Consider the following 25,861-nt stretch of genomic DNA (forward strand, 5'->3'; position numbering starts at 1 on the left):
AGCAGCAAAGCAGAGCTTACTCATCTTCGCTTTTACAGCGTTTTTGTGTTATTATAGACACATTGAGGGGCACCTGCTAGCGTAAACATCGCCTGCCACATGTCACACAAAAGAGCCCACTGAACTCATCATCCTCATCCTCATTGCTGGTAGAGGGGCTGCTGGCTGGGTAAAGCTTGTGCTCTGCTTCCAAGGGGTGGACATTTGCCAGGGACTTGTGCCCAGACTCATCCCATCTCATTTTAAGTACCTCAAGTTGCTGCTTCAATGAGGGAAATCATCCTCTGTGGTCTGCAAAAGGAGCCAAGCTCCCCCACCCTGTGGTCAGGCTTCCTCCATCCCATGGAAGGGTCTGACTCTGATCCAAGCTCTGATCTAAAAGGACACTTGGCACTATGCCTTAAGAGATTCTAATACTTTAAATCTTTTACTCCATTTGCTGTCATCCTTTTTATTCTGTGATAACAAGGAAGGGGCATCTTGGCTCTGGGAGCTGTGAAGCAAAGAAACGTCTTGGAAAAAGAAACCTTCAAACTGGCAACCATGGGTATTTTCTCCTGTTCCTCTGACAGCTTGAGGTGAGGAAATGGCCATCAATTTGTGATTCTCAGTTTAAAGTTCAGACTTCATTAACCTTTTGATTGCTGGAATTTAATCTGATGGTTTACGTGGACAGCATCAAAGATTTATGCAAAAATATTCACTCTCCCACTCTCAGTATCCTCAGGCCTTTATAAAACTAAAAAAGTGTTAGCAAAAGCTTCACTGTAGAGCTAATAAAATGCTGCTTGACACAAAAGAATTGGCTCTATGTGTAATTTGATTGTTAAAATATTATCATTAAAATAGATGCAAATTTCATGGCTTTCATCTCCCATTTCTGTCTCCTCTCTGTGGAATGGTTAGTAAGACACAGCAGGTCATCCAGGCTCGAGAACAGCAGTTTCTGACAGCTAATAAATGGGCAAAGGCAGTTTTATGACCTCTTAAGGAACAGCATTCTCAGATGAACAATATGCTGATTCTGTAAGAAAATGCATTTCCTATACCAGATGAGGCAATTGACCCAAAATGCCCCTTATCCTCCTTTTTAGGGCCAACACCTGCCTCTCCAGGGGGAACTAAAAAAACCTTGAAACACCCATTCAACTCATCATGCCGTGCTACATAAAAGACTAAATATTCCTTCCTGATACTTACGGCTGTCACCTTGAATCCTGATTCATCTCTTTATCTCCATCGCGCTTCTTTACCGACACAGTAGGCAAAGCACTTCTAAGATCCAGAATAACTTCAAGGACCACTGAAATCATCACGTATGTTCTAAACCCACCATCCAACTACTCCATCCGAAATGGAAGCATATGCTCAGGCTTGTGGTGCTCAGGTAGCTCACCAGGGTTTGGACACACAGATGAGGCCAAACCTTTAAATGTTTAATGTGCAACTCCATTTCACTTCTTTTTGGTTAAATAAACATCAGGCTGAGCTATGCAGCTGCCATTATTCCATGCTTTGCATCCAAATTCTCCTTTTCATTCTCTCACCTTCAGGCATAGCCACAGAAAAGGCAGATCAGGTTTATCTTTAAGAGGAAAGAAAATTGCTCATTTACCTTCAAACTCTTGTCTAAATTAAAGGCTGAATGCCATGCAGGAGAAACCCAGCTTGAACGACTGCAGAACAATATCCCTAAGGTATATTATAGGAGATGTTAATTAATACAGATAATTAGGCTTATAACATCAGAAGCCTAGATTGATAATCTCATTCCTCATTAGATAGCACAAAATTAAAAGATTTAATATGATGACTGTTTGCCTTGTATTCAATCAACCAGGTCATGTGGTGCGTACATTTGGATATGAGGTTAGAAAAAGCAGGCCCGGAGTTTAATTTTCCAGGTATTTATAACGTGTCTACCAAGGCAACTGAACTTCCAGAATTGCCAAGGGCATGTCAATTTGTTATGCTCCCCACAGCTTTCAACATTAGAACCTTTTTTTATCGTTCCGCTCATCCTTGACTCCAGTCTTTGTTTTCAAACACAAGGTACGCTGCGTGGGAGTTTTAAGAACCTGAAATTGCCACCCTGTCTTGGTATTAATGAATTGATTATCAACGTAATGCCTGAGGCAAGCTCATATGATGCCACTAAGAAGTTGCAAAGCAGTGAGGTGAACATCATTGCTCCCTTGTAGCTATGGAGATCTACACAACAAAGCCATCGGTAAAACAAAACAAAAACCCCAGCAAATTTTGCAAGTTTATAGTTGCTCGTCCTTCTTGTCTCAGTCCTCCACCACAGAATCAAGGTCACTAGGCTTGCAAACCACTCCTTCATAAGGGTAGAATGAACTCCTGTGCATTAAAACCAAAATCAAAATACGGATGCTAGTGAGAAGAAGAAGAATAGCTTGAGCATAAAACCAGAAAAAAACACTATTCTTAGGTGTTCTGTTAAACAACACTGCAGCTGTTTTTATCTCAATTTGTTTAGCACCATGTAAACCAAATATATTTTTTCTATTTCATGCTTGGGAGGCCAAGAATCAGATGATAATACTCAAGAGTAACATGCAGCTAGGTCTGTTGATATGAAAATATTTGTTTCACCTTTGCTCAGTACTTCTAAATATACTCAAAATATTTAAACTCCTTATCTCCTATTTAGATTTACTTATTTTCTTTAAGATGTTGATTAATAAACTAACCCATCATTCCTCACAAAATTGACTACAAGTATCTCACCACTGCACATATACACAATAAATGACTGTTACCTGGACGTATTTCTGCAGAATCACTTACACAGGCTACTTACACTGCATATATACACATATATATACATATATATATACACACACTCCCCCCAACAAATACATACATACATATATATATATATACACACACATGCATGAAGTCAAGTGCAAAGGTGGAACACCTTTGTTCTTATAATCCAGTACAGGGGTCAGGTACCTAAAGACCATCCTATACCTGTGTGCCGGCAAACACACAAAAGAACATCACAGATTATTTTCTGATACACCTCAGAGAACTGCAGGAATACAGGGAGCTCATGTCCATCTTTTTCTAACAAAAAAGTTCTCCACTGTCTGAAACCCCCAAAATAACTGCGACTCTTCTCTAACGTCCTTCTACAGTGTCCTACAGTTCCAATATGCAGAGCAGCATATTGACAAGGCAATCACACCTAAGGGGAACATTTATTTAAACTCTGAAATCCTCAAAACTAATACACAGTCTGGAAATTTGATTTTCTCCATAACTGTAGTGTAAGTATATTGACAGAAGCAACCATATGTTAATAAACCAAATGGACTTCCAAACAGCCAGCACACAAAGACCAGCCCAGTGGACACGTCATGTAGATAAAATCCCTCACGGTGGTACTTTCAAGCAGTGAATGTGATGTGAATTCTCAAATAAAGGTCTAAAGATGTCATATCTGAATAATCTATGAAGGACTGACTCAGCCCTCCTGACAATAACAGACTCAAAGGCAGAATTATCCTCAAAAATCACATTGGAGATTTTCAGGAAGGAGTTGAGGAGTAAAGATTGAGAACACTTGCATTCTTCTTTCCGCTTCTGAATCTATTATAGATGAATGTCAGTCTTCAGCAAATCAATCATAGCACCATTCACGGGTTTTAGACTGATATAAGAACACCTAAAAGTTATTTTTAAAGGGCAACATGGAGTCAAGCTCTGCAGGTTATACCATGGAAAATAAAGGCAAGAATGCCTGTGTCACAAGGGAGAATATTTATGCCTGCTGAGGCTTTTTCCTTCTTTTGGCAATAGGACAAAATAGATCAAAGAATATCTAAGTTTATGTTATTCTTATTAGTTCATATGAAAGAATCTTCACCATTATCTGTAGATCATTAATAATGCCAAGTGCACGATCATTAGTTTCATAAACAACCTCATTTAAGCTATTTATCCTGAGCACCGGGGAACATCAGAAGTGTCTTCATGTTGAAAGTGACTCAGGATTTGGTGTACCTGCATTTCAGATGAATGCAAATACAGTGAATCTTATTTTAAAGATTCTACAATATTACTCTAACAATTATCTTGCAGACCATACTCCATCCATACACTGCTCAGACTGCAGCAGAGTGAAATAACACAAGACAAAGTCACATAACTATCTGACGTACAGATACTATTTTACAGTCACACCACACATGTACTCCCAATTCGCTATCCTCAGAGTGTAAGGGGAAATATTAAGAGTAATTACTGCATGGTATTTTTTTTTCATCTTCACAACTTGGCAGGTCTATATTAATAATCCAGAGCACTGCAGAGCAGAAACTGTCAGGTCGATGGGGTTAGGGGTCAACCTATTCCTGCGTACTGATTTTATAAGGAGGTGTGAGGAAAATCCATTCCCGACTACGTTCAAGTACCTTTTTGGATCCATCTCAAGCTGGGATACAAAAAATCATGACGTGAAAGAGAAGGGATGGAGGAAAGCTTGGTCATGTCTGCAAGGGAGGGCAGGAGAACAGGCATCCAAGCAGCTGCATCCTGCAGCATCCCCACACCTCCTGCTGCTGCACAAGGGGGTTTCTCACATGTTTGTCCCAAATCTGTGCTTACATTAATGCCTTCGGTAAGTGGACAAGGGGTGGTATCAGAGTAAGAGGGGCTCTAAGTCATTTAAGTTTGTATCAGAATTCTAAAGCATTTTGAAACTCGGTTTTATCATATTTAATAGTGATGAATGGAAAACACTATACTTGCGCAGGAGAAATAAAACGCACACAACCAAATGTAGAACAACTAACTAGACAAAAAGGATACATTTGACCTCTGCTTGAATACAAACCACCAAAAAAAACCAAAAAATAAGCCAAAAAAACCTGAGGCGGAAAAACCATTTCATTCTTTTGTGTTAAAGAGTGTCACAAGCAGTTCACAGTATGTTATTCCTCTAATTTGCTGGGTGTTGTTGAGGCCTCTGAAGGAGTGCCACCTGCTTTTGGATACGGTATTTCGAGAGGATTTACACAAATTGGAAAGTGTGCAGAACAGACTGAAAGAAAAGGGAAGAGGCTGGGAAAATCGAAGGTTGACATAACTAGATTTGTTGAAGCTAGACTAAGAACAGTCTGTGTGGTTATATGGAGAAAGGTATTCACATATTGTGTGGCTGTCATAGTTAATAAAAAGCTATAATTCTCCCCAAGACCCATCCTCAAGCCCCCATCCATTTTGGTTTTCATACACACAGCTGTAAATCAATGAAATGGACTCATTATAGGAAGGAATCTTATCACTTAGATGTGGCATGTAAACATTGCACACTCTGCAAATATGTGCGTAATAGGCTACAATGCAATTAAAGAAGTCAGAGTGAAAATTTATTAAAATCTCTACCAAATATTTTTATAACAGGTGCATTTGCTGGAAAAGACATTATTCACTGAATGACTTCAACAAAAATCACAAGACTTTTCAATAACAAGACAAAATAGCAACACTCTTAAGACAGCAGGTGGTAAAACGAGATACAGGAATGTTCCCTCATATGAAGAAATAAAACAGAGCTGTGTGATTTTACTGCTCTTTTCCAGCAGAAAAACATCCCTAAAGGACTCAGAAAATAGGCTCCTAATTCACTCATACGGAGTACCAGAGATTGAAAGGAAAACTTTAAAACACATTAGTCAGAAAAAACAGGTGCTAAGTCCTAAAGGGCAGATTTTTTTGCTTGAGAACATCAATGCAATTTGAGGGAAGGCTGCGACACAGGGTGAACCACCAACTGATACAGGATATTTCATTAAATCAAGTAGTATACACCTGAGCAATTTGCTCCCGAACGCTTAGTGGGACATCCTTCAAATGTTCTGAGAACCTGTCGGTGAAGCACAGAAACCCAATTCACTTCCAAAGAAGGGACTATGGGATTTCACAATACCACCCATAGGCAAAATTTCAGTAGTCTTTTGTGAAAACTGGAGGTGGTGCCTGCTGGACACCTCTGCAAAGCACCATCCAGTATTTCTATCAGAAATGATTCTAGTTCCTGCTCTCAGCTGAGGACACTGGCAGGATCAATGACCAACCAGTACTTAAGCCAGTGCCAGCTCAAAGGGAAGTTTGTCCATCTGTGCTGGTGCCTTTCACCAGTACAAATTCATCCAGTCAGAGAGCAGAGAGAGGAATGCAGTATGGACCCCGTAAGTCATGTTTCTGCAGTCAGGGAGCAATCTGCAGTCCAGTGACACTTAGGGATACGGTTTAGTGGGACTGGGCAGTGTTAGCTTTACGGTTGGACTCAATGGTCATGAAGGTCTTTTCCAACCTGAATGATTCTATGATTTCAGCATCTCATCATTAAGAATGGGACCCAGCCCAGAGACAGACAGAAATGTTTTCTGCAAGGTCATTGCTCTATTCCACAGGTGCCTGTGCAGCTCCCTGCCCCTAAATCCTCTACTCTACCAGTGGAAAGAGTGCTTGCGTACAACTGGCAAAGCCTCCCTAAGCCAGACTCCATCTTTTCTGAACCAGACCACTACTTAGAATCATAGAATGTCCTGAGCTGGAAGGGACCCACAAGGATCATCGTGTCCAACTCATGTCCCTGAGTAGGACAACCCCAAAATTCACACCATGTGTCTGAAGACGTTGTCCAGCCTTTTCTTGAACACTGTCAGGCTTGGGGCTGTGACACGTCCCTGGGGAACCTGTTCCAGTGTCCAGCACTCTCTCACTAAAGAACCTTTTCCAACTTGACCCTCCCCTGGCACATCTTCCTGCCATTCCCTCGGGTCGTACCATTCCCTGCTTCACTCCACATCAGCCCAGGAGCAACAGCTGGGTTATAACATAAAGATGTAACGAGTGCAGTTAGATCTAGAATCTGAACAAAGGCATCCACAAGCTTTAAAGATAGTTTGGGTGTTTATATGATAGTTACAAAAAGGTCTCAATTCATCACAACAGAGAGGGTAGAAAACAGAGGCCTGAAGCCTCCTCCACCTTTGCACGGTGATGCTCCGCTCAGAGCATCGCAGCACGCAGATACACGTACTGCTGTATCCCGCGCTGCAAAGGCATCTGAAGTGATGCTGAAAGGGTAATAACCCCATGCAACGCCACCAGTAACCCTTCCTGCAGGTTAACAGCGGGAGGCAAGTAGGTTGAGGCGTTCATAAAAGCAGACTGTGAAAGGCAGAATCAACAGCAGAGCTGGCCTTTTAGTCAGCGTTTGCTTTCAGCGGCTACATTATCAGACGAGAATGAGAGAGGTGTGCGTGAAACCCGGGGAGGAAGGAGAAGGGAGAACTGTGAGAAAAAGACAAAACACTTACCTGACAGGTGCTCCTCGGGACTGAGCAGGCTTCAGCATCACCGTGATGGTGGTGTCAGTCTCATTCAAAGGGGAGTCTGTGTCGTATTCCGGCATCGATGGTGCTACAGCAGAACAAAGAGCAACACGTTAGTTATACACCAGTTACTGCCCTTGGTAGTGATGGCAACGTCTTATTAACATTTCTTGGAGACTGTTTAATGTTTCTCAAATTAAACTTCAAAATACTTCGCAGTGTTATGACCAAAATTGTCAAAACTGCTTAAATATTTGTCGACTTTTTTTCACATTAACATTAAACAGGAATTGGACACCCAGATCTTCAAGCTGGCTTTGAAAAATCCTGTCTTGCGTTTTTAAGACTTAGTAATCCTTTGAGATGGGATCATTCCTTCAATTTTAAATGTGAAGAAAGAAAACCACGCAGAGGTTGAAAAATACCACTTAGGATGAGTGAATCAGACAGAAAAAACAGAAAAATTCACAGGAATAGTTCTTCTGTAACGCACAAGGAGAAGCTGCATTGTGGAGGTCCTGTATTTAATCCTCTCACAGTGATTTCTGCCATAATCCTGTTTACAATCAGGACTTTAATCTAAATGTCTGAAAACTGTCAAGAATGGTGGTTGCTAATATCAGCTCAGCTGCCGGCTTCCCTGTCTATAAGCTGACAACGAGTTCAGAACTATGCCAATTTCTCAACAAGGATTTCCCTGAAAACAGTGCTCTGCATCAAGGGGAAGCAGCACAAGTCATTTAAAGAAGATACACGTCAGCAGCGCTTTGCTAGACCAGACATCACCCTGCTTGCTGGAGATGCCACAATCCAGATCGTTCAGCACTTGCTGTGGGCAGAGGGGATGCTGCTACGGCACAAGGCAGCGCTACAAAAAGGTGTAACAGCAGGACCAGTTTGGGCACTGAAACAGGCTGGGCTCTGCAGGCACCATCAACCTGCTTTGAAGAAGCTTCTTCCAGCCCAACCGCAGTTTCTGATATATCGGCTGTCCTGGATGCCTCCCGCTGGCTGTGCGTGAGAACTGTGTACTTACCTTCTGTGTAAAACACAGCACCTGCCACAGAGAATTTGCAACTGACTTCCAGACACCGTACAGTTATGAAGCAAATGGAAGAAACACAGGTCTTGGCAAGACCAGCTAATGGTATTGAGTATAATTCAGCAATCAGAGTCTGTATTGCTCACGAGACACTACAATGAGATATAGTGGTTTTCTTGCGTACTCGACATGGAACGGTTTTGTAGTACCTCAATAAAATTACAATCTGCAGTGATCGCTCTAAAACAGCAAGCATTGCTCATCAATTTAATGCCTATTTTGCAAGATCCCAGTCCTGCCCAAGGAAAAGTTCTCAGGAATACTGCTATTTAATTGTGATTAAGAAATAAATGAACATGTCCAATCATATAAAGATACACACTCACACATTGCTACAGCATAGATGTCGTTTCATTTTAAAATAGATATAGTCTTACAAGGACATTCCAGTCGGTGCAAAAATCCTCCTTCTCCCTGCTAACCTCAGGACTGCCCCTTAAAGGAACAGAGAAACACCATAGCTATTTAATAACGCTGCAGGAAAATCCAGGGTTGTCTTTTTGTGGTGTACCTGATGTTACAAATCTACAAACACTGTTCATCTCTCCCTTATCACCCCAACACAGAAAGGATCTCACTTTGATTTCTTCTGTCTCCAGTGCTTTTCAGTGTATCATTTTTGTCCTGGCAAAGATTCCATTAGTGAAACTGGTGCGTAAACACGTTCTTTGTTTTGCTCCAGACCATGCTGTACAAAGCTAATATTAATCTCAGTGTCACTGTTGCAAACACCGTGGTTGGACTTGAGGGTTTCTTCCAAACCAAATTTATTCTATGAGAGCAACAGTTAAGTTCTCGGTAAGGCTTATTCTGCACATAAGATCATTTTATTATTCTGTGACATGATACAGATCACATGATGCTTAATTGCAGTAGGAGCATCTTTGCAATATCAAGGTGGGCAGCCAATCCACTCAGTAATTTCCGAATTACATGCATAGCGCTGATCATGCCATGAGATAATCTAATGCCAGAGACTACCCTAACGCCTGCATGGAGTCTGTGCCCACCTGTTGTGAACAAGATGTTTGGAAGATGGGGAAAAAAACAAAGACGATAAACCAAGCTCAGTGTGCACACAGGTAATAATCATGCAGGTTTCATAATTCCAGCACTCACTGAATAATAAAATGCCAAGAAATTGAATTGGAGGGGAAAAAGCACTACCTTTATGTGCTATTTTCCTTCCCTGGTCACAAGTGAATAGGGTGCACATTGTGCCTTCCCTTCACAACGCGGCTGCGTGAACCCCAACAGCCCACGGAGCTCTTAGGACAGTTAATGGCTTTACTGCAAGTGGATGAGATGTGGGCTTTTGCACTAAATGTTAAGGGCTCAGACCCAGCGGGTGGTTAGTGGTGGGAATGGGTACATTTTACTTCCTTATAAACACTGTCATTTACTGCTAACAACTTGTTTTTACTAACCAATTTTGAAATAGGGCAATGGAAAATATCCACTGTTGTACACTTTTTGCTATGGCACTCAGCCACAATTTCAAGCATTACAAGTTTCCTGAATGTCCCAAACATTTATTTGGGCTTTACTGAAAAAAAAAGCAGGTAAGGTATTCAAAAAAATCACAGTTTTAAACTGTTAGAAAACCTATTTTAGTGCTATCAATTAAATGTTAAAATTAATTATCTGCCCAATATCATCTCTACCACCCTTTTATCCATCTCTTTTTCTAACAGCTAGCCTAAGTTTGGTGGGTTTTTTTTCAAGAGACACATGCACCATTTCGTCTCAATACCTCCTGAGTTTAGTGCCTTTCTTACCCTCATCTGCTCATCTCAAGCTCTCCCTCTGCCCTTCATCAGAAAGGAAACATAAAACCAGCTTTCCTCCTTTATTTTTAGTCTCCTTGCACCATTAATCCAATTACTTCACTACATTCATTTTGGTGCATTCTGAAAATAAAAGCCACATTATTGAAGGAGCTTCCCCTGCCATGCAGATAATAATAATCATTATTATAGGCATAGTTCATTTGTAGAACTAATGAAGGTTCTCATTTAAAATGCTTCGCAAAGATATTCATGGATACTTAAGACATCCACAAATTCAGGTTCATAACCTGAACAAACAGATACTGGATTGTGGCTGTTTTAAAATTTCACCCTATGAAAATCATAGAGGAGACAGTATGCTGAATATCTTTTTATTGCTTGACACATCAGCTGCTGGTCTAAAGAGCAAAGCCATAGAAAGTTCTTTTCTGTTCTTCTCCAAAGCAGTACCTGAAATCTTAGTTGCAATCCGGGTTGTGATGGGTGGCCCAAAGCCCTTGACGGTGCTGGCTTTGATGGTGAATGAATACGTAGTCCCCGGGTATAATCCTACAAAGAGGTGATGTGTTTCATTCCTTAGTTTGAAGATTTTCCCTCTTTGGCTGGACAGGTCAGCACTGGGATCCAGAGACCCAACGGCCTTGTACGTAATCTGCAAATGAAGAACAAGGGAAGTAGGTGATAAGGGGCCTTCTGGTCTTGCCCTGCTCCCCGTTCTGCCATTGCTTGAGAACAGACATTGCAAACACAAGGACAGACACTATTGCAGTATCTCCAGTGTTTCTGTATTTGGATGCTGGCAAACAAACACAACAATTTTTCCAAGGCTTTACTCAGGTTAAAAAAAAAACCAACTAATTTCTTCTCTCCACTAAAACCTCTGCATGTGCTGATTTACAACAAAAGACACAAGGAACTGATCTTTGTTCTGATTCTCAGAACTTCTGCAGCCAAACCAGAGCGCCCAGCACGCCTGGCAGAATTCTCATGAGAATTTCTCACACAATCCCCCAGAGCATATGAGAATTTTGGTGCAAACATGGATATATTTTCCATCAAGTATTTTTTTCCTTCTGGCAAACGGTCTTCCCAAAAGGCCTCTGAAAACAATGGGAGCCTTTTACTGATAACAAAGGTTTTGGAAGTCTTTTCCTGCGCAGAAGAGAACATGTTGAAATGAAATGGTATGTTTAGAAGAAATAAATGTCATCAAGTCTTCAGACAAAAGCCCTTCTCTGAGAAGCCCGTTTCCGATATTGTTTCCCTCCCCATTTTTAGCCTCAGTTTTCAGGTTTCCAGGTGATACCATCCCTGGCTTTGGCCTGAGAGAATAAGTGAGCAGGATTACAGCCCCGAGTAGACCCGCTACTGGTGCTAACACACCTTTAGAGCAATCCAAGCCGAAAACACACCTTCGAAATCCTGCCCGAGCCCCGATACTCTCACCCATGGCAACCCTGTTGATATACAGACACTTGCAAGTAAAACTCATGACTTATTTACCAGCCCATTCCTTCCCTGCCTTCCAAATTCAATCCGAAGGCAGCTCAATTTCAGCTGAGCTGTCAATATAATATAAAGTGCTCCACTGCTCTCCTAACCTTTCCTGATATTATGGGATCCTCGCTTATTTGTAATGAAACACTATGAATAAATCAATGTATGTTAATACATGAAGTCTTAAATTTTTTATGAAGAACTCTACAAGAATCTAATTCCCAGGTTTGCTGAAAAAGCCTTTGAAAATTTTTCAGTTGCTTCCTTTGTGACAGCAGGAAAATGTTGCATTTGGAGGAAAAATGAATGTACAATGTTTAAAGAAGAGGGCTTTAACAATAACAGGGTAATAAAGAGACAGAGGCTGATGTAGCTGACACCAGAGAAGGGTGTGAGCATGTGAATCCTATTATTTGGACGAAGAAAAAGAATTCAGACAGCGCTGACACCCAAGACAACACAGCATAACAGAGAAGGGCCATAATATACACCAGGCCCACAGAGCAGCAAGAAATCACAAAAGCAGAATTCTTAAAGGAATTGTAATTAAACAGCTTGCGGGTGATTTAATTGAAAACCTACTAATTTTTTCAGGAATTACAACCTGGCTTTAAACTCTTATTACTTCCCAGAACCCGGAGAAAAAGATCTTAGCAAAATCGTCATTAAAACAAAAAATTTCAATGCAGGGAGGAGAAATCTTTACACTCATTCCTTTTCCTCGGATAAGGTGATGACAATGCAGCGCAGCATGGTACAGGACAATATTTTGACAGTTCTTATTGCATCAAGGTACTTCAAGGCAAGAGAATCTGTGTAAAAACACCATTGTGGTTAGAGTGAGCATCGAAGACCTTAATTTAAGAGACATGATCCAGTCAATGCCACAACCAAATCCAGAAAGAAAAAATGATTCTGTTAGGTAGGAATGAACTGATGCAATCCGTATGTTTTATTTGCAAATCAAGTGCTAGAGAAATAGCAACTCTATAAATTCCAAAGGGCAATCAGCAAAACAGGAGTTTGGGAAAAAGACAGGGAACTTCCTACTGCTGGGCCACTGAAAACCATGTTTACAGGATGCTCAGGTAGTAGCTTGTCTGAAATCAGTGGTATTCATTTTCAAGCACATTATACAGAAGAGGCTACAAATACAAGTGGAAGATGCACTTGTCCTTGATCTGCATGTAAATAAAGGTATCCAGCTACCCTCACCAGTTCTAAAATCACTACAAAGAGCTATTTTTCTTCATTAAATAAAACCTGTCCCTTAAGGCAAATAGAGCTAGAAAAGCTTTCAAGGGGAAAAAAAAAGAAAGTCTTTCTTTTTCCTGTTGACTACAGCAGAGAATATGAGTATAAGAGACATTATAAAACAACCGAGGTTCAACTCTCAAGAAACAGGGAAGGAGAAAACTCTACTTGAGAGTATGTCCCTGATATGAGATCGTAGTGTGGGTCAGTTTTCAGAAAGACTGCTCCCTCAAATCAGACTTCAATATTTCTCAAAAATCTTACAGGATATAAAAATTACAGTAAAGAGAGATTCATTGCACAGCCAAATGACACGATTATTGTTACTGCAGTAGACTCTCCGTTCCAATAGGTTCCCTATTGAACCAGGCGATGTGCAGACATTCAAAGAAAGCAATACTTGTGCCCCAAACATAACATTTAACACGTGAACAGTACGTGGATGCAACATAGAGAACAGGAAAGCAATAGCACAAAATTGTGCATGTGTTCTCGTTTTATTCAGTTTCATAAGGAGAAATATTTAAAGGGCTGGTAAATGTAATGGTGCCTGAAGGTACAGGTAGTTACTAGCTTATTGCTCTCATCAGAGTTAGTCTTGAGCTCTTCTCTGATTTCCACAAGAATTGCTCTGAATGACTGAAGAGGTGAGGAAAGAATCTACAGACGGTGCTTGGAGAGCCTGTGGCCATGTGCCCACCTCTGCTGATGGTTTTTGTCATGACCATGTTAACCTGATGTTCTCCGAGTGCCTATTTTGCCATTTATGAAATGAGGGCTGTTACAGTCCTCTACACAAACATTTTTGTGGTTGAGGGATTCTATGGATTTCTGTAACTGCTGAGTGCTGATGGTTATGCAGCAAAATCACAGGTGAAACAGATGAAGTAGCCCCCAAACCAGAGCACTCTGTTTGGAAAAGGAGACAAATTCTCTTCCTGACCCACCGCCCATCCAGCCTCTTCAAACACGGGCTCCCCATCCAGCTCAGCAACATCTCTCACAGCCAGGATCATCTCCATTTACTGAAACTGTTGGTATTTCATAGAATCATTTTGGTTGGAAAAGACTTTTAAGATCATTAAGTCCAACTGTTAACTTGATGCTGTCAAGCCCACCACTAAACCGTACCCCTAAGAACCTCATCCTTAGTGCTAAACCACATGCATTTGTGTGTCTCTGTGTCAGAAGATTTCTCCTACAGAAACAAAAGATAGTGTAACGTGTCACTTATATGATGGTTTTTATGTATAAATGCATCATGTGAAATGAAGACACTAAGAAGTTGCTGCTCTTCTCCTCAGTTGATTTAAACTGAAAGTTCTGAAGCAAGAGGAATTTCAGGGAATCAGCCACTGAAAAATTTTCAAGAAGAAACTACACAATTTTCCAACTCTGGAATAATTTATAAATGCACTGAAACATGTCTGGAAAATACACACAGCATTTTCCTAGAATAAGAAGGATGTTGAAAAAACCACCTGCTCTTCTAGCTGGTATGCTGACTATTTATCTTAATTTCTTGTTCCAAGTGTCAAACCATTTCATTACAAAACAAACAAGAGATTCCAGTCCTGAAAATGAGATAGCTCAATCACGAGAAAGCAGCTGTTCTAAATTATTTTAAAATTATTTCTTTAAAAGACAAACCACGCCATCCAATAATTCTGCATTCTGAAAGAAAAAGAAACGTTAATTTAAACGTTTAAAAACCCAGACAGAAAAACAAACAAGAAAATACTCAAAAATATATTTAAGAATTTTGCCCTGATTGAAAATATTTGGCTTTATTCTGATGAAGAATAAATGCAAATACAAAGATAAGAAAATTTCTCACAAGACTGAAACTCCATGTTTTTTAACCAGTTCCCTGGTTATCTCCTGCACAGCAAGCAGGTGTCGTAGGCTGAAAGTTGTCTTTCCTCTGCAAACTGGAATGAGTTTGCATATGTAATGTAAAGTTTACGCATTGGCTTCAGAGTAACTTGATGGTCCCAAGAAAATTTTTAGTGGCCAACACTGCTACAGTTCTAATCACAGCAAACACCAGTGCAGACTAAAATACAACAAACCCAAGAAATACACATGAATAAATCCTAAATCTTTCTTGGAATCTTTCTTGGAATCTCCTTCACTGAGGTAATGAAATGGTTCTCAAACTGAAGCAAGAGCGGCAGAAAATTCAAAGTAATCGGAAAGTCAGATGTAAAGTGGCACGGGAACTCAGAAGGATAAAGAAGAAGCACATTCCTACTAGAACAGGAGGGGCAAAACATTCTTCCAGCATTCACCCACCTGGACAGGAATTATTTACTCAGGAGGTGCACAGACAATTCAGGTCCTTGGTCAACTGGGCAAAATTCAGCTACCTGAGTCCAAATTCTTTGTAAAATGTAAAGCAGGTCAACAGTACATGTTCAACTCTACTGGAAACTACCAAAAGGGCTTTATACATCTAACTTCCACGTGTTCAGTGATATATAAATGCTGTGATAGACTATGGAGAATAAAATAAGAACAGATCAGTATAAGAAATTGTGATAAAGATCTCATCATTTCATTGTAATGGTCCTTCCTGCCCTTCATTAATAAAATCCATTGTGAACCCTGGATGGCTGTTCGGATTCCCTTTAATCCTCTTAAATAAATTAATTAACAAGAAAGAATATTCTGCTCCAATCTCAGTTATGTATCCATTTAGCCTTCTCCTACATTTAATACGTTCGAGTAAGTTTTCACACTGACGAATAACTGAGTTGTCAGGATTTCATGTGTTCATAACCTTAAAACTGAGGGCAGCAAACGCTAATGTCTCAGGATTGAGAGCTTGCCAGTTGAGGCAAAAAAATACGCTCATATGTTTCTTTTCCCAGCAATTGATCCCAGTAAACACGTCACTTTGTCTTATATCTTTTGTCATATAGAATTAATCAACCATAGTGAGCAGAATTTTGCTCTGTACAACCATATTCACCATCAGACATTAGGATTTTAAGCTTCCCCTCTGATTTTAGCAGCTGCAGCCTGTTTGAAGGCAAATGGTAAGTGCTGCTGTTAAATCAAACACTACTTTGTAGAGACATTACACACCCTTCTATCTATTTTCCATTTTAGTGATATCCTGCATAACAGTTTGGGGAAGGCATCTGAAACCTATAAATTCATTACATTATCCCTTATGTTCCCATTGACGGTTTATGTTCCTCCTGTCTTTATAAAACAGTCCGTTCTGCCTCTCCGTACCCTTTCTACAACACACAAACCTGGACTTCTGGGGATGCTTTGGAGCTGACAGGTAGCTGATATATATATTTGTGTGTATATATATCTATATATATATCTATATTTAAAAGAAACCCACCCTTTTCAGTTGGTAACACCCCAAGACTGAAATGAGCTCTTGCTATGGACAAGCCAGGAGGAGGAACATTGCATAGTCACTACACGCGTGACTGCGCAAGGTCAGAAGCTGGCTCTGCAGGGACACCCTGACCACTGCCTCTCACTTTACTGAGCCAGAAGAAAGTGAAGCTTTTTCCTGACTTATTGCTGGTTTTTGAACTCCTGTCTTGTGAGGCAAGACCTGGAATCAAGCCTTTTTTTTTTTAAATCCATTGGTTCTTATCATATGCTGCAGTCAGGGGCACGGGGGTGGGCTGCCTGCAGAAGGGGCGCTGGGAATACGATCCCCGCGACTGTCAGAGGCATCAGCTCCTCCAGCGCTGCTCAGCAAGCGGGACATGAGGGGGGCAGACTGTCCATCCGACCAGAACAGCTGGTGAGCCCTGGTCACATCCCACAGCAGGGCTGGGCTCACCTCTCCCCTGCCCTGTGGAATTTCAAGCTGCCACCGCGTCCCAACCGTCCCCATCTCCGCCTGCCCTGCTACAGCTGGTGGAAAACGTTCATATCAAAACCACTGAAATCTGAAAAATTAAACTGCTGACATCTCAGAGAATGAAAACCACAGATCGGTAGACAGCTTTAATTCCTTTCTTTTTCAAACGGGCCCTGCATTTTGAAAACTATGTAACTAGAGAGACGTTGGTACTTCCCAACTACATAATCCCCTCTGAATTAGAATCCCTTCTACTTAACCAGAAGACAACCAGGCACTCAGTAGCGGACAAACCCGACTTAGTGGTGTTAAGTGCAGCTTTAGAGAAGCTCAGCATTGAGCTGTGTGGAGCCCAGCACAAAGCACAACGTCTCCTCCACGGCCAGGCTGGGCTCCTGCTGCCCAGCACCTGCACAAAACAATTTCCCCCCACGCTTTCCTCTGCCATTTGCTTCGGTTTCATAGCAGGGTCAGCATAAAACTTCACAAAGGGATGAAAAAGAAGTTCCTCACAGGTAAAGCGTGATTTTCCAGGGCTAAAAATCATTATGCAAGTCATGATTGTGCAGAGATAATCGAATCAGGTGTCACTGGAGAGCACTGGATGTGTTCACAGGCTCCGGCGCTGCAGATGGAGGGGAGGGGGAACCAGCTGAAAGGCTTCACAATTGAAAACACCTTGGGAAACAATAGGCTATTTAGTTTTTAATTTTGCTTTACATATTCCACTCCATGCTCTAATAAAGCCTACAAGCAAGCTTCATTTTTTCCCCCATTTCCCAAAAACAAACACAAATAAACAGATGCATTAAAGTCTGACAGAAATATCCTTGAACTCGAGTTTATCTGAACATTTCCTGAGTCTCTGCCTTGAGAAAGCAGTGTTCTCCAAGCCAGGTGTTAAGGAGCTACCTGCAATGTGTATTAACCACGCAAATGACCTTTGATGATGGAAGGAAACCAGCTCTAGCTCATGGTGTCTCCTGGAAAGGTTTTCTTTGAGGTCAGTGTGTCCAGAGGTTGTACAAGCTGAAGGTGTTTTACTGAGCTACCACTTGCTACCATTTCAGGTACTGCTGACTTCCTAGAAGTTTTGCAAGGCTTCTCTTTAGTTCCTACTACATCAGGATTACTCTCGCATAGTCAACACACTAAAACACACCTTTTTGGAACCTGAGCGTGTATCATTTGTAAGATATGTAATAGTAAAAGCAGCTTCAGATTTCAACACAAAGAACGGCATGGAAAAGCCATTCCTAATCACAGCTTGCCCTACCTTCCTAGAATGTGACAACAACAGGATTAGTAGTATGTTCTTAAAATTACACTTGTAGCCCTTACACAGATGAGCCCAGCACCACCTGTGAGCATGACCTGGCTTCTCCATAGTCACTACACACTGACATTAAGTGATGAAGATGTAATTGCCTCGTCCTCTTCGGTGACACCTCTTAGGGTCTAGAGCACAAGTTCCTTGAGGAACTACTGAATGACCCAGAAGGTTCAGCCTGGAGAACAGGAGCTGAGGGGAGACCTTCTGATCTCTGAACTGCCTGAAAGGAGGTGGGAGCATGGAAGGGGTTGGTTTCTTCTCCCAAGGAACAAATGACAGGATGAGAGGAAATGGCCTCAAGTTGTGCCAGGGAAGATTTAGATTGGATATTTGGAAAAAATTATTCCCCGAAGAGGCTGTGGGGCATTGGAACAGGCTGCCCAGGGCAGTGCTGGAGTCACCATCCCTGGAGGGGTTTAAAGGACATGTAGATGAGGTTCTCAGGGACATGGGTTAGAAGAGGACTTGGCAGTCTGAGGTTAATGGTTAGACTTATCTTAAAGGTCTTTTCCAACCTAAATGACTCTGTGATTCTTAGGAACAGGGTTTAAGCTGAAGAAGACAACTGCCAAATTCAAACCTGACAATCCAACACCTTCTCCCAACCTGAAATTTACTTCAGAATGGAAAGCAGCTCTTTTCTTGCTCAGAACCACACTCCATGGTAAACCACCACTGCGCAGACAACTGCCAAACGTTTTAAGAAGCTGATGCAATACAGGCAGTAAATTACAAAGCAGCATCACTGTCAGCTGAAAACCAACAGCAAAGAGCAGTTACAGATTCATGAGACAGAGCCCAGACATTTATAGTGATTTTTTTTTTTTGCAAAAATCTTTACCTTCTGGTATTAATTCTACATTTAATCTTGACAAAACTGTAGTTTCAGCAGACAATTAAAGATCTTTTCTTTTGCTTTCCAAAGGTGAAACATAATTGTTGTTTTATGTAATTGTAAGTAGCTTATTCCTCCCGCTGTAGAGATTCCGCTCCAGGGTCCCAGCCGCATAGAAACTGGCACCGTCCCCACTCCTGTTTACAACATCACCGACTGATAACACTTGCCATTCACATTTCCAAGGCTGATATCAAGCAGAGTGCAAATCATAAACAACCAGGGCCCTGGATGTGGGCTACGCATTTCATTTCAAGTTCCAAGCTGAGAGTATCGGTAGTGGAAAAGTCAGCTCTGTGTTTTTATACCCAAGCACAAAAATATTTTATCTAGCTCACCTCCACCTTCACGTTCCAGCACTAGTCTCGCTTGGGTGTGAAAGATAAGCCATGAAGAACATAAGGAACTCCTCCTTTGCCACATGTATTATCAGATCTGGTTGTTTTCTTGAAGGTAACAGGGCACAATCCCTCTTCAGCACCCCTCTTGCTTTAAGGCATGCAATATTACAGACTGTTCCCCCTGATGGCTTGAGGTGAACTCTGTTAATATGGTCAAATCAGCTTGATACCTATAAGCATCGTAAGCAATGAAATCTTTCTGGATGTAGGTTAAGGAAAGCAGCAGTGCTCCCCATCATGTGTTTTTTGGTGTGCAATCTGCCTGCCCTGGCTGCACACTGCAATGGAAACAGAGGAACGTGCATGGGGAGCAACCCCGGTACCATCCAGGGATGCTGGGGAAACACATGTACTTCATCAGTTAGAAACAATAACAAGTGGTAAAGCCTCAATTCATTTCATAGAACAAACTAAGGATGCACTTTTTAATCACCTGACTGAAACAGGTTATTACAGAGAAGGTGGAGGGAAAAAAGGTGTCAATTCAACCAATTCAAATAAAGTTCATCTTCACAGCTTCTACAAAATGACCAACCCTGCAGCAGACAGAGCGTAACTAACACAGGAGCAAAAGCAGCACGGACTGGTCTGATCACGGCTTAAATCCCAAACCAGGTTGTGTGAAAAGTCTTACAAAAGGTCTTGATATTCATAACAAACAAGAATCGTAAGAAGCCTGGCTGCACACCTGAATGCTCACCAGCAAAGCATTACCATCAAGAATACTCTATACAGTACACCAACTAGAAACACCTCAGCAAATTGTTTTAGTCCAGCAAACCACTCAAACACACATTTAGCTTCCTTTGCTGCCAAGGGAATTTAAAGTGCATGTCTACATGCTCATCTCAAAGGCGGAGGATAAGTGAATCAAGCCCAGAGCTGCACTCTTATCCTAAGATCAACCTGTGGAAAACTCAAACAAAAACTTAAAAATTCATCTTCAGTGAAGAAATCACAGAGCACTAAGTTCGAGAACTCACTTGTAAATCAGTTCTGACACAATCCAGGACCCAAATGTTTGGCCTCTCTTTCCTCTAACACACAAGCATCCCTAAATCAAATCTTATTTTTTGGTACTTCCTTTTTTTTTCCTGGATCTTTCCATTTTCAGACAGCTCTTTCCGAGCAAACATTGCATTTCAAACACCAAATACTCACAAAATAAACGTACAAGAGTCGTCATGCTTTGCTAATCAACAAATAATCTGGTTACCTGTCCCTTGCCATGCTCTTCCTATACCATTATTTTCTAAGATGCCAGAAAGGCAAAATACAATAAAATGGAAGATATGACCATTTTTTGGCATCATGTGTTAAGGCAATGACTCTGACTGCAGCTTTTACAGCTGTCTCAAGTTATGCAATCAAGTTGCCCCAACTTTGAAATTTTCTCACCATAAAGACTAAAAAGCAATTGTATGGAGTAAATGAAGGATGGAAATAGGCTGTGCAATTTCCAGGGCCGTTTTTCTACTTTTTGTATTAATACCTCCACCTTTCCTGTCTAGCATAATTCCCAAAGATATAGGCTGCCTAGTTGCAAAAACTTTGAAAACAACTTCAAGTCTAATTCAGCTTTATGAAACAGAAAGGAACACAAGCCAGCTCCCCCACTAATGCATATCTGTCATAAATAAGAGGGCAAGAAATCCTTCTTGAAGTTGATGTAAAAATCCTTGGTTTAGTGTTCTAAGCAATAGCAAATAAATCCACCTGAACTGCTTCAGCCAGCAAAAAAAGCCAAGTTGCTTCTGCAACGCTATAGCAGAAAAATGGTCAGCTTTGCAGCTAGATAACAGAGTAAAGAAAATAAATTTTTATATGCAAAATAATTGCTTGGAATTTAGTGGTTAAGATGCTGTCTTGCATATTAGTATTTATAGCAAGCTGGAATATATTTTCGTGAGTGGCTTTGCAAAGGTAGACAAGGTTGAAAATCTCCTGAATATTACTTAGCTGCTCATGGAGCTGTGATTTCAAGGCTGTAGCTGCTGCCCCCATCTTGCTGTGAAAAGGAAGGACATGGGCCCATGGGTGTGGGTTTGGGAAAGCGGATGGGGAGAGGTGGTGACAGGGTGACACAGGGAGCGCACCCCACTCTCTGTGCAGTATCTTCCCTGAAATGAACATTTCCAACCAAGGAACAAACCCTATGTGAGGGCAGGGCAAGAGCCGGTGGGGTAAACAGCCTCCCACCCCGCAGTCCCAAAAATGTTTTCTAACAGTCTTCCTGCATCTCAACAACATACATTTTGTATCACCTGAACCTTAAAGGATTTATCCTATGTTTTCATTTGAAAAAGCCATTCAGTTCCCTTAAAACCATGAATTCCTCATCATCACGTAACATCCTTCCTCCTCCCACCCTCGCTGGAAAGTTCTTTCTCCCTTTCTTACTCAGGGGCTTATGACTTTATACTGTGAACTTGCTTTCCACCCTAATCATAATATTTCGTCAGAAAGAACAAATCTTGTGCCTTTAAAGAGACTTCACAGTGTTTACACCCAGAGGGCTTTCATTTGTGCACAGACTGTCTACGACTTCTGCTGAATAAAGTCACTGTTGCTGCTTTCCTCTTGAATAAATCCTGGCCCTGATTTTCTAACGTCCTGGAGAGAGTCCAAAGTCAGAAAAGAGCTGGAAATCCTCCATCACCTTGGAAAAACCGCATCCCTTGTTCCTCAGGACATAACTGCTTTAGAGCAAATAACTGGGATTCAGGTTTTGCAGATGCTTCAGGTACTACATGAATAAAATCCTATTACTATTGCAGAAAAGGTCGTCTCCAGTCAGGTTTGCTGCAGTAAGTTTTCTGGTTTATACACCTGAACTACATTTTCACAAAAGCCAGAGGCTGTAAAATGCACGGTGTATAAAGCAAGTTAAAAATCCCTAACAAAAAAATGTTCCAATTCTTTTTTAAGTGACTTCCCACATGAAGGTGTCTCTGAGCCATTCATTAGCTGAAAGTGAGATACTGAACAACTAAATACTCTTTTGTAGAGGAGGAAAAAACACGCAGTGGCCTAAGTGCAGCAAATGTGTTCAACAAAGTGAAGCAACGTTCCCCCCCAAACTCATTACAGAGCTGCAGCATCAGTGGGGGCATCTCACCCTGTGCCCAGGACAACAGAAAGAACTGGCCAGACAAGGTTGTTCAGAGGACAGGACACAAAAAGCAGGAGTCCACTAGCCTCTTGTCCACTGCAAGAAAACAATCATACCATGACCCACTTCTCTGTGAGATGTTCTATTTGTAGCTGCTTTCTCTGGGCAGAAATGCTTCTGTTCCCCGTGACTCTCCATTCGCACCACAGTCAATAAAGTAAAACATCTGTGATGCCCACATACGTCTCTGCCCGATCGCAGATGTCACCCCAGCTCTCCTGAGTGCTCTTATCTCACTTACTGAACCAGGATCCCGGATTATTTTGCAGCTTGGTGCAGCCTCTGTTCGTTGCTGCGCAAGGTGGATGGGTTTGCTTGAGCAAAGGCAAAAGCAGTTTAATTTCAAACACTGAAATCCTGCTTTCTTCAGATATAACTGCCTGGTCAAAAGAGAGGGACACGTGTCCGAATGGGCAGGTCTGAGAATGGCATCAGTGAAGTTCTCACATTGAGGACTCAGCATGGAGACTGATTTATTCTGTTCGCACAAGGACAAACAAAAGTCAGCTTTAGACCTTTCTCCCAATGTTACATTGTTTTTTGGTTTTTTATTCAATTTGTGAAAATATGGGCATTCACTCAAACACTGACTAGCGCAGAAATAACGGTATTATGTGCATTATGGTATGCTTTATGTTGTAAGGTTTTCTTTCAATTGTGTTATGTTGTTTTTTTGAACACACATTGTGGAGATCACATGAATGAAAAGTGAACTGTTATGATCTCTTGATACCTCTCAACTCCATTTCTGGTTTTATGGTCCTGTAATCAACTTCCAGTGCACATGAAAATACTTCTATTGCACTTTTAAAATGCTTTGCAAAACTCTAGGCATAATACACTTGCTGTACTCCATTAGATTTGCCTGTTCTTGAATTCAAAACAAGAGTGAAAAAGGATACATTTTTGTTCCCTTTTTTAATAGTCTGTTGGATTTTACTTCATCTGCAGGAATATATTCAACCAACAATTGTGTTCATTGGATAATCCATTAGATTGGCTCAATCTCCTCATCTTTATTCCTCACACTAGCAGCGATATTCCAATAAATCTTCACTCCATCCCTCTTTTTTATCACCAAATGCCTTGTAATGCTCCAAAGATTTTTGGATTGGCTTACGTCGCATTAAAAAGCATCACAGCTAAAAGAATCTCAAACGACAAAGTTTAAAATAGTTCAGTTTATTGTTCCAACTCCCCCTTTTGGATCATCTAACTCTGCTTTTTCTTTCCCTTTTGCTAATAAGCTGTAAAATCAAGCACCAAGCTGCCAGATGAGTCTGGCTAGGCTCCATCTCTCCTCTATACATAAGAAGTGAAACCCCTATAAAAACTGCACCTCAACTCTTTGGTCCCTCCTGTTAGAGCCCTAGACCTTGACAAAGCTCTTTCCTGTTCCATGAGCACCAGACAGAATTTGCACCAGGTCTGTCCTATTTGGTGCAATTAACTCCTTCCCCACCCTACCCCCAACTCTTCAAGTGTTTTGAAGGAGCAGAAGTAGAAGGAAACATCTTGGCTTCTCTCTGACACTGTCACACAGTGCCAAGAAAAGCCCCATTGCCAACCCACCGCTGTGTCACATCTGGACACGGGGCTGGCGCAGGTGACAGAGGCACCTTGATGAGCAACCAGAGGGAGCCAAGAGTTTTTAACATGTCACGGTGAGGAAGGTTAATTGCTGCAGATGTAGACCTAAGCTTTGCATGCTGGGAACCACAGAATAAAACTAAACTTGAGAGGCTCAGGCATTTTTCAAAACGTACCTCATTAGTTTTCAACTATAAAGCAAAATTAGAGGTCTACGGGACAAAAAAAACCAGTGGATATTTTCTCTGATGAAGAAGTACATATTTTCTTCCTCTTTAAGGCATTTCTTTTAGTACTCTCTCCCATGTTGTCTCATATTTTCAAGCACTGTAACCCTAAGCTGTGGGCAGTGGCAGCAAAAGGCAAGAAGACACCCCTCAGGCTTTTGTAACCCCAGGCAAGTATGTAAAGGACACTTAGTCACAGTGATTCCTCAGCAGACAGCTCTAACACCACCCTCCATCCATCCAGAATACACTTTCCAAATCTTAACACCATTTTCCTTTTACCTCTGGATGTTCAACACTCTGCAGCCTATTTTAAAGGTGGCTAAGAAAAAGAGTCTAATGGGATAGTTAAATTTGCTGTACAGTCCTCTGCACCTGCATTAAGAAGATTCAGAGGAAGGGAGCAGTCCAAGGGTTTCCGCAAATCAAAAATGGGTAAGGTACGTACACATTCCTCTAGGACCAGGAAAAAAGGCTTCAAAAACCTAAATGACAACATTAGAACAAGTACGTCTATTCATTGTCAAACTTGAGCTGCTATTAACTTCAACACAAAAGCCCTTGATTAGTGCAGACCTTTATTTTCTGACAGTCTCAAGTGATTCATGGTTTCAGCCTCAAAGCCTATAGTGGTTCAGCCCCAAAGAGCATAATAATAATAATTGCTTGTTATTGGGCATATCAAAGCTGTGAATATAGTATTCTGTTTCCAGGTTCTTTTAGCCTGATTTCAAGATTTTACTGACTCCTCATTTGAGCTCTCCAAATCTGGTATGTCAATTGAAAGATGGCAATAAGTTTAAAAAGAGAAGTAAAAATATTCTATGTAGCCATACCTGAAAGGTAAATAAGATACCTTTAGGTGGCTGCTGCCTAAACTTACCCTGAAAAAAAATACCAGGGCATTTTACAGAAGGAAAAGGATCCTACATCGATATTTTGAGCTTGCTACAAAGTATAATTTAAATAGACTTACTGGCTGTTCCCAAACTTAACTGCGATATTGGTGCCTTTTACCAAAGAGTAGTCAGACTCTGAACAGTAATAATGAGAATGTGAATTTGAATGTTGCTCAGCTTAGGCTCCAAAATATAGAACACAAAATGTGTATAGAACACAAAATGTGTATAGAACACGAAAATGTGTATAGAACATCAAAATGTGGCAAATCAGAGTACAGACACCTGGCCCTGAAAAGTCATGCAGAAAACTTAGTTTATACTCCTTCTCCGTGTTTATTAAGATAATTTGGAGCCTTGAAAATAGATTTATGAATTCACTAGGGAGCTGGAGAGAGTCATTGCACAGTAATGGAAAGGCAGATTTTTTTATTGATTCAAATTAAGGGCAATTTATTGGAAAAAAAAAGTGCCATGATTTGCATGAAAG

The 25,861-nt window shown here is 41.1% G+C and overlaps 1 protein-coding gene across 1 annotated transcript in view; it reads right to left on the bottom strand.

Annotated features, from left to right (window-relative positions):
* Window positions 1-25,861, bottom strand: part of PTPRT (protein tyrosine phosphatase receptor type T) — a gene marked incomplete at both ends in the record, with an annotated part of 367,619 nt that overhangs the window by 96,218 nt on the left and 245,540 nt on the right. The window contains 2 exon segments of the mRNA XM_080354355.1: window positions 7,359-7,461; window positions 10,716-10,917. Of these exon segments, the coding sequence (XP_080210481.1) occupies window positions 7,359-7,461; window positions 10,716-10,917 (305 nt within the window).

This window comes from Nesoenas mayeri (genome assembly GCF_963082525.1).
Source record: "Nesoenas mayeri genome assembly, chromosome: 16".
NCBI classification, from domain to species: Eukaryota; Metazoa; Chordata; class Aves; order Columbiformes; family Columbidae; genus Nesoenas; species Nesoenas mayeri.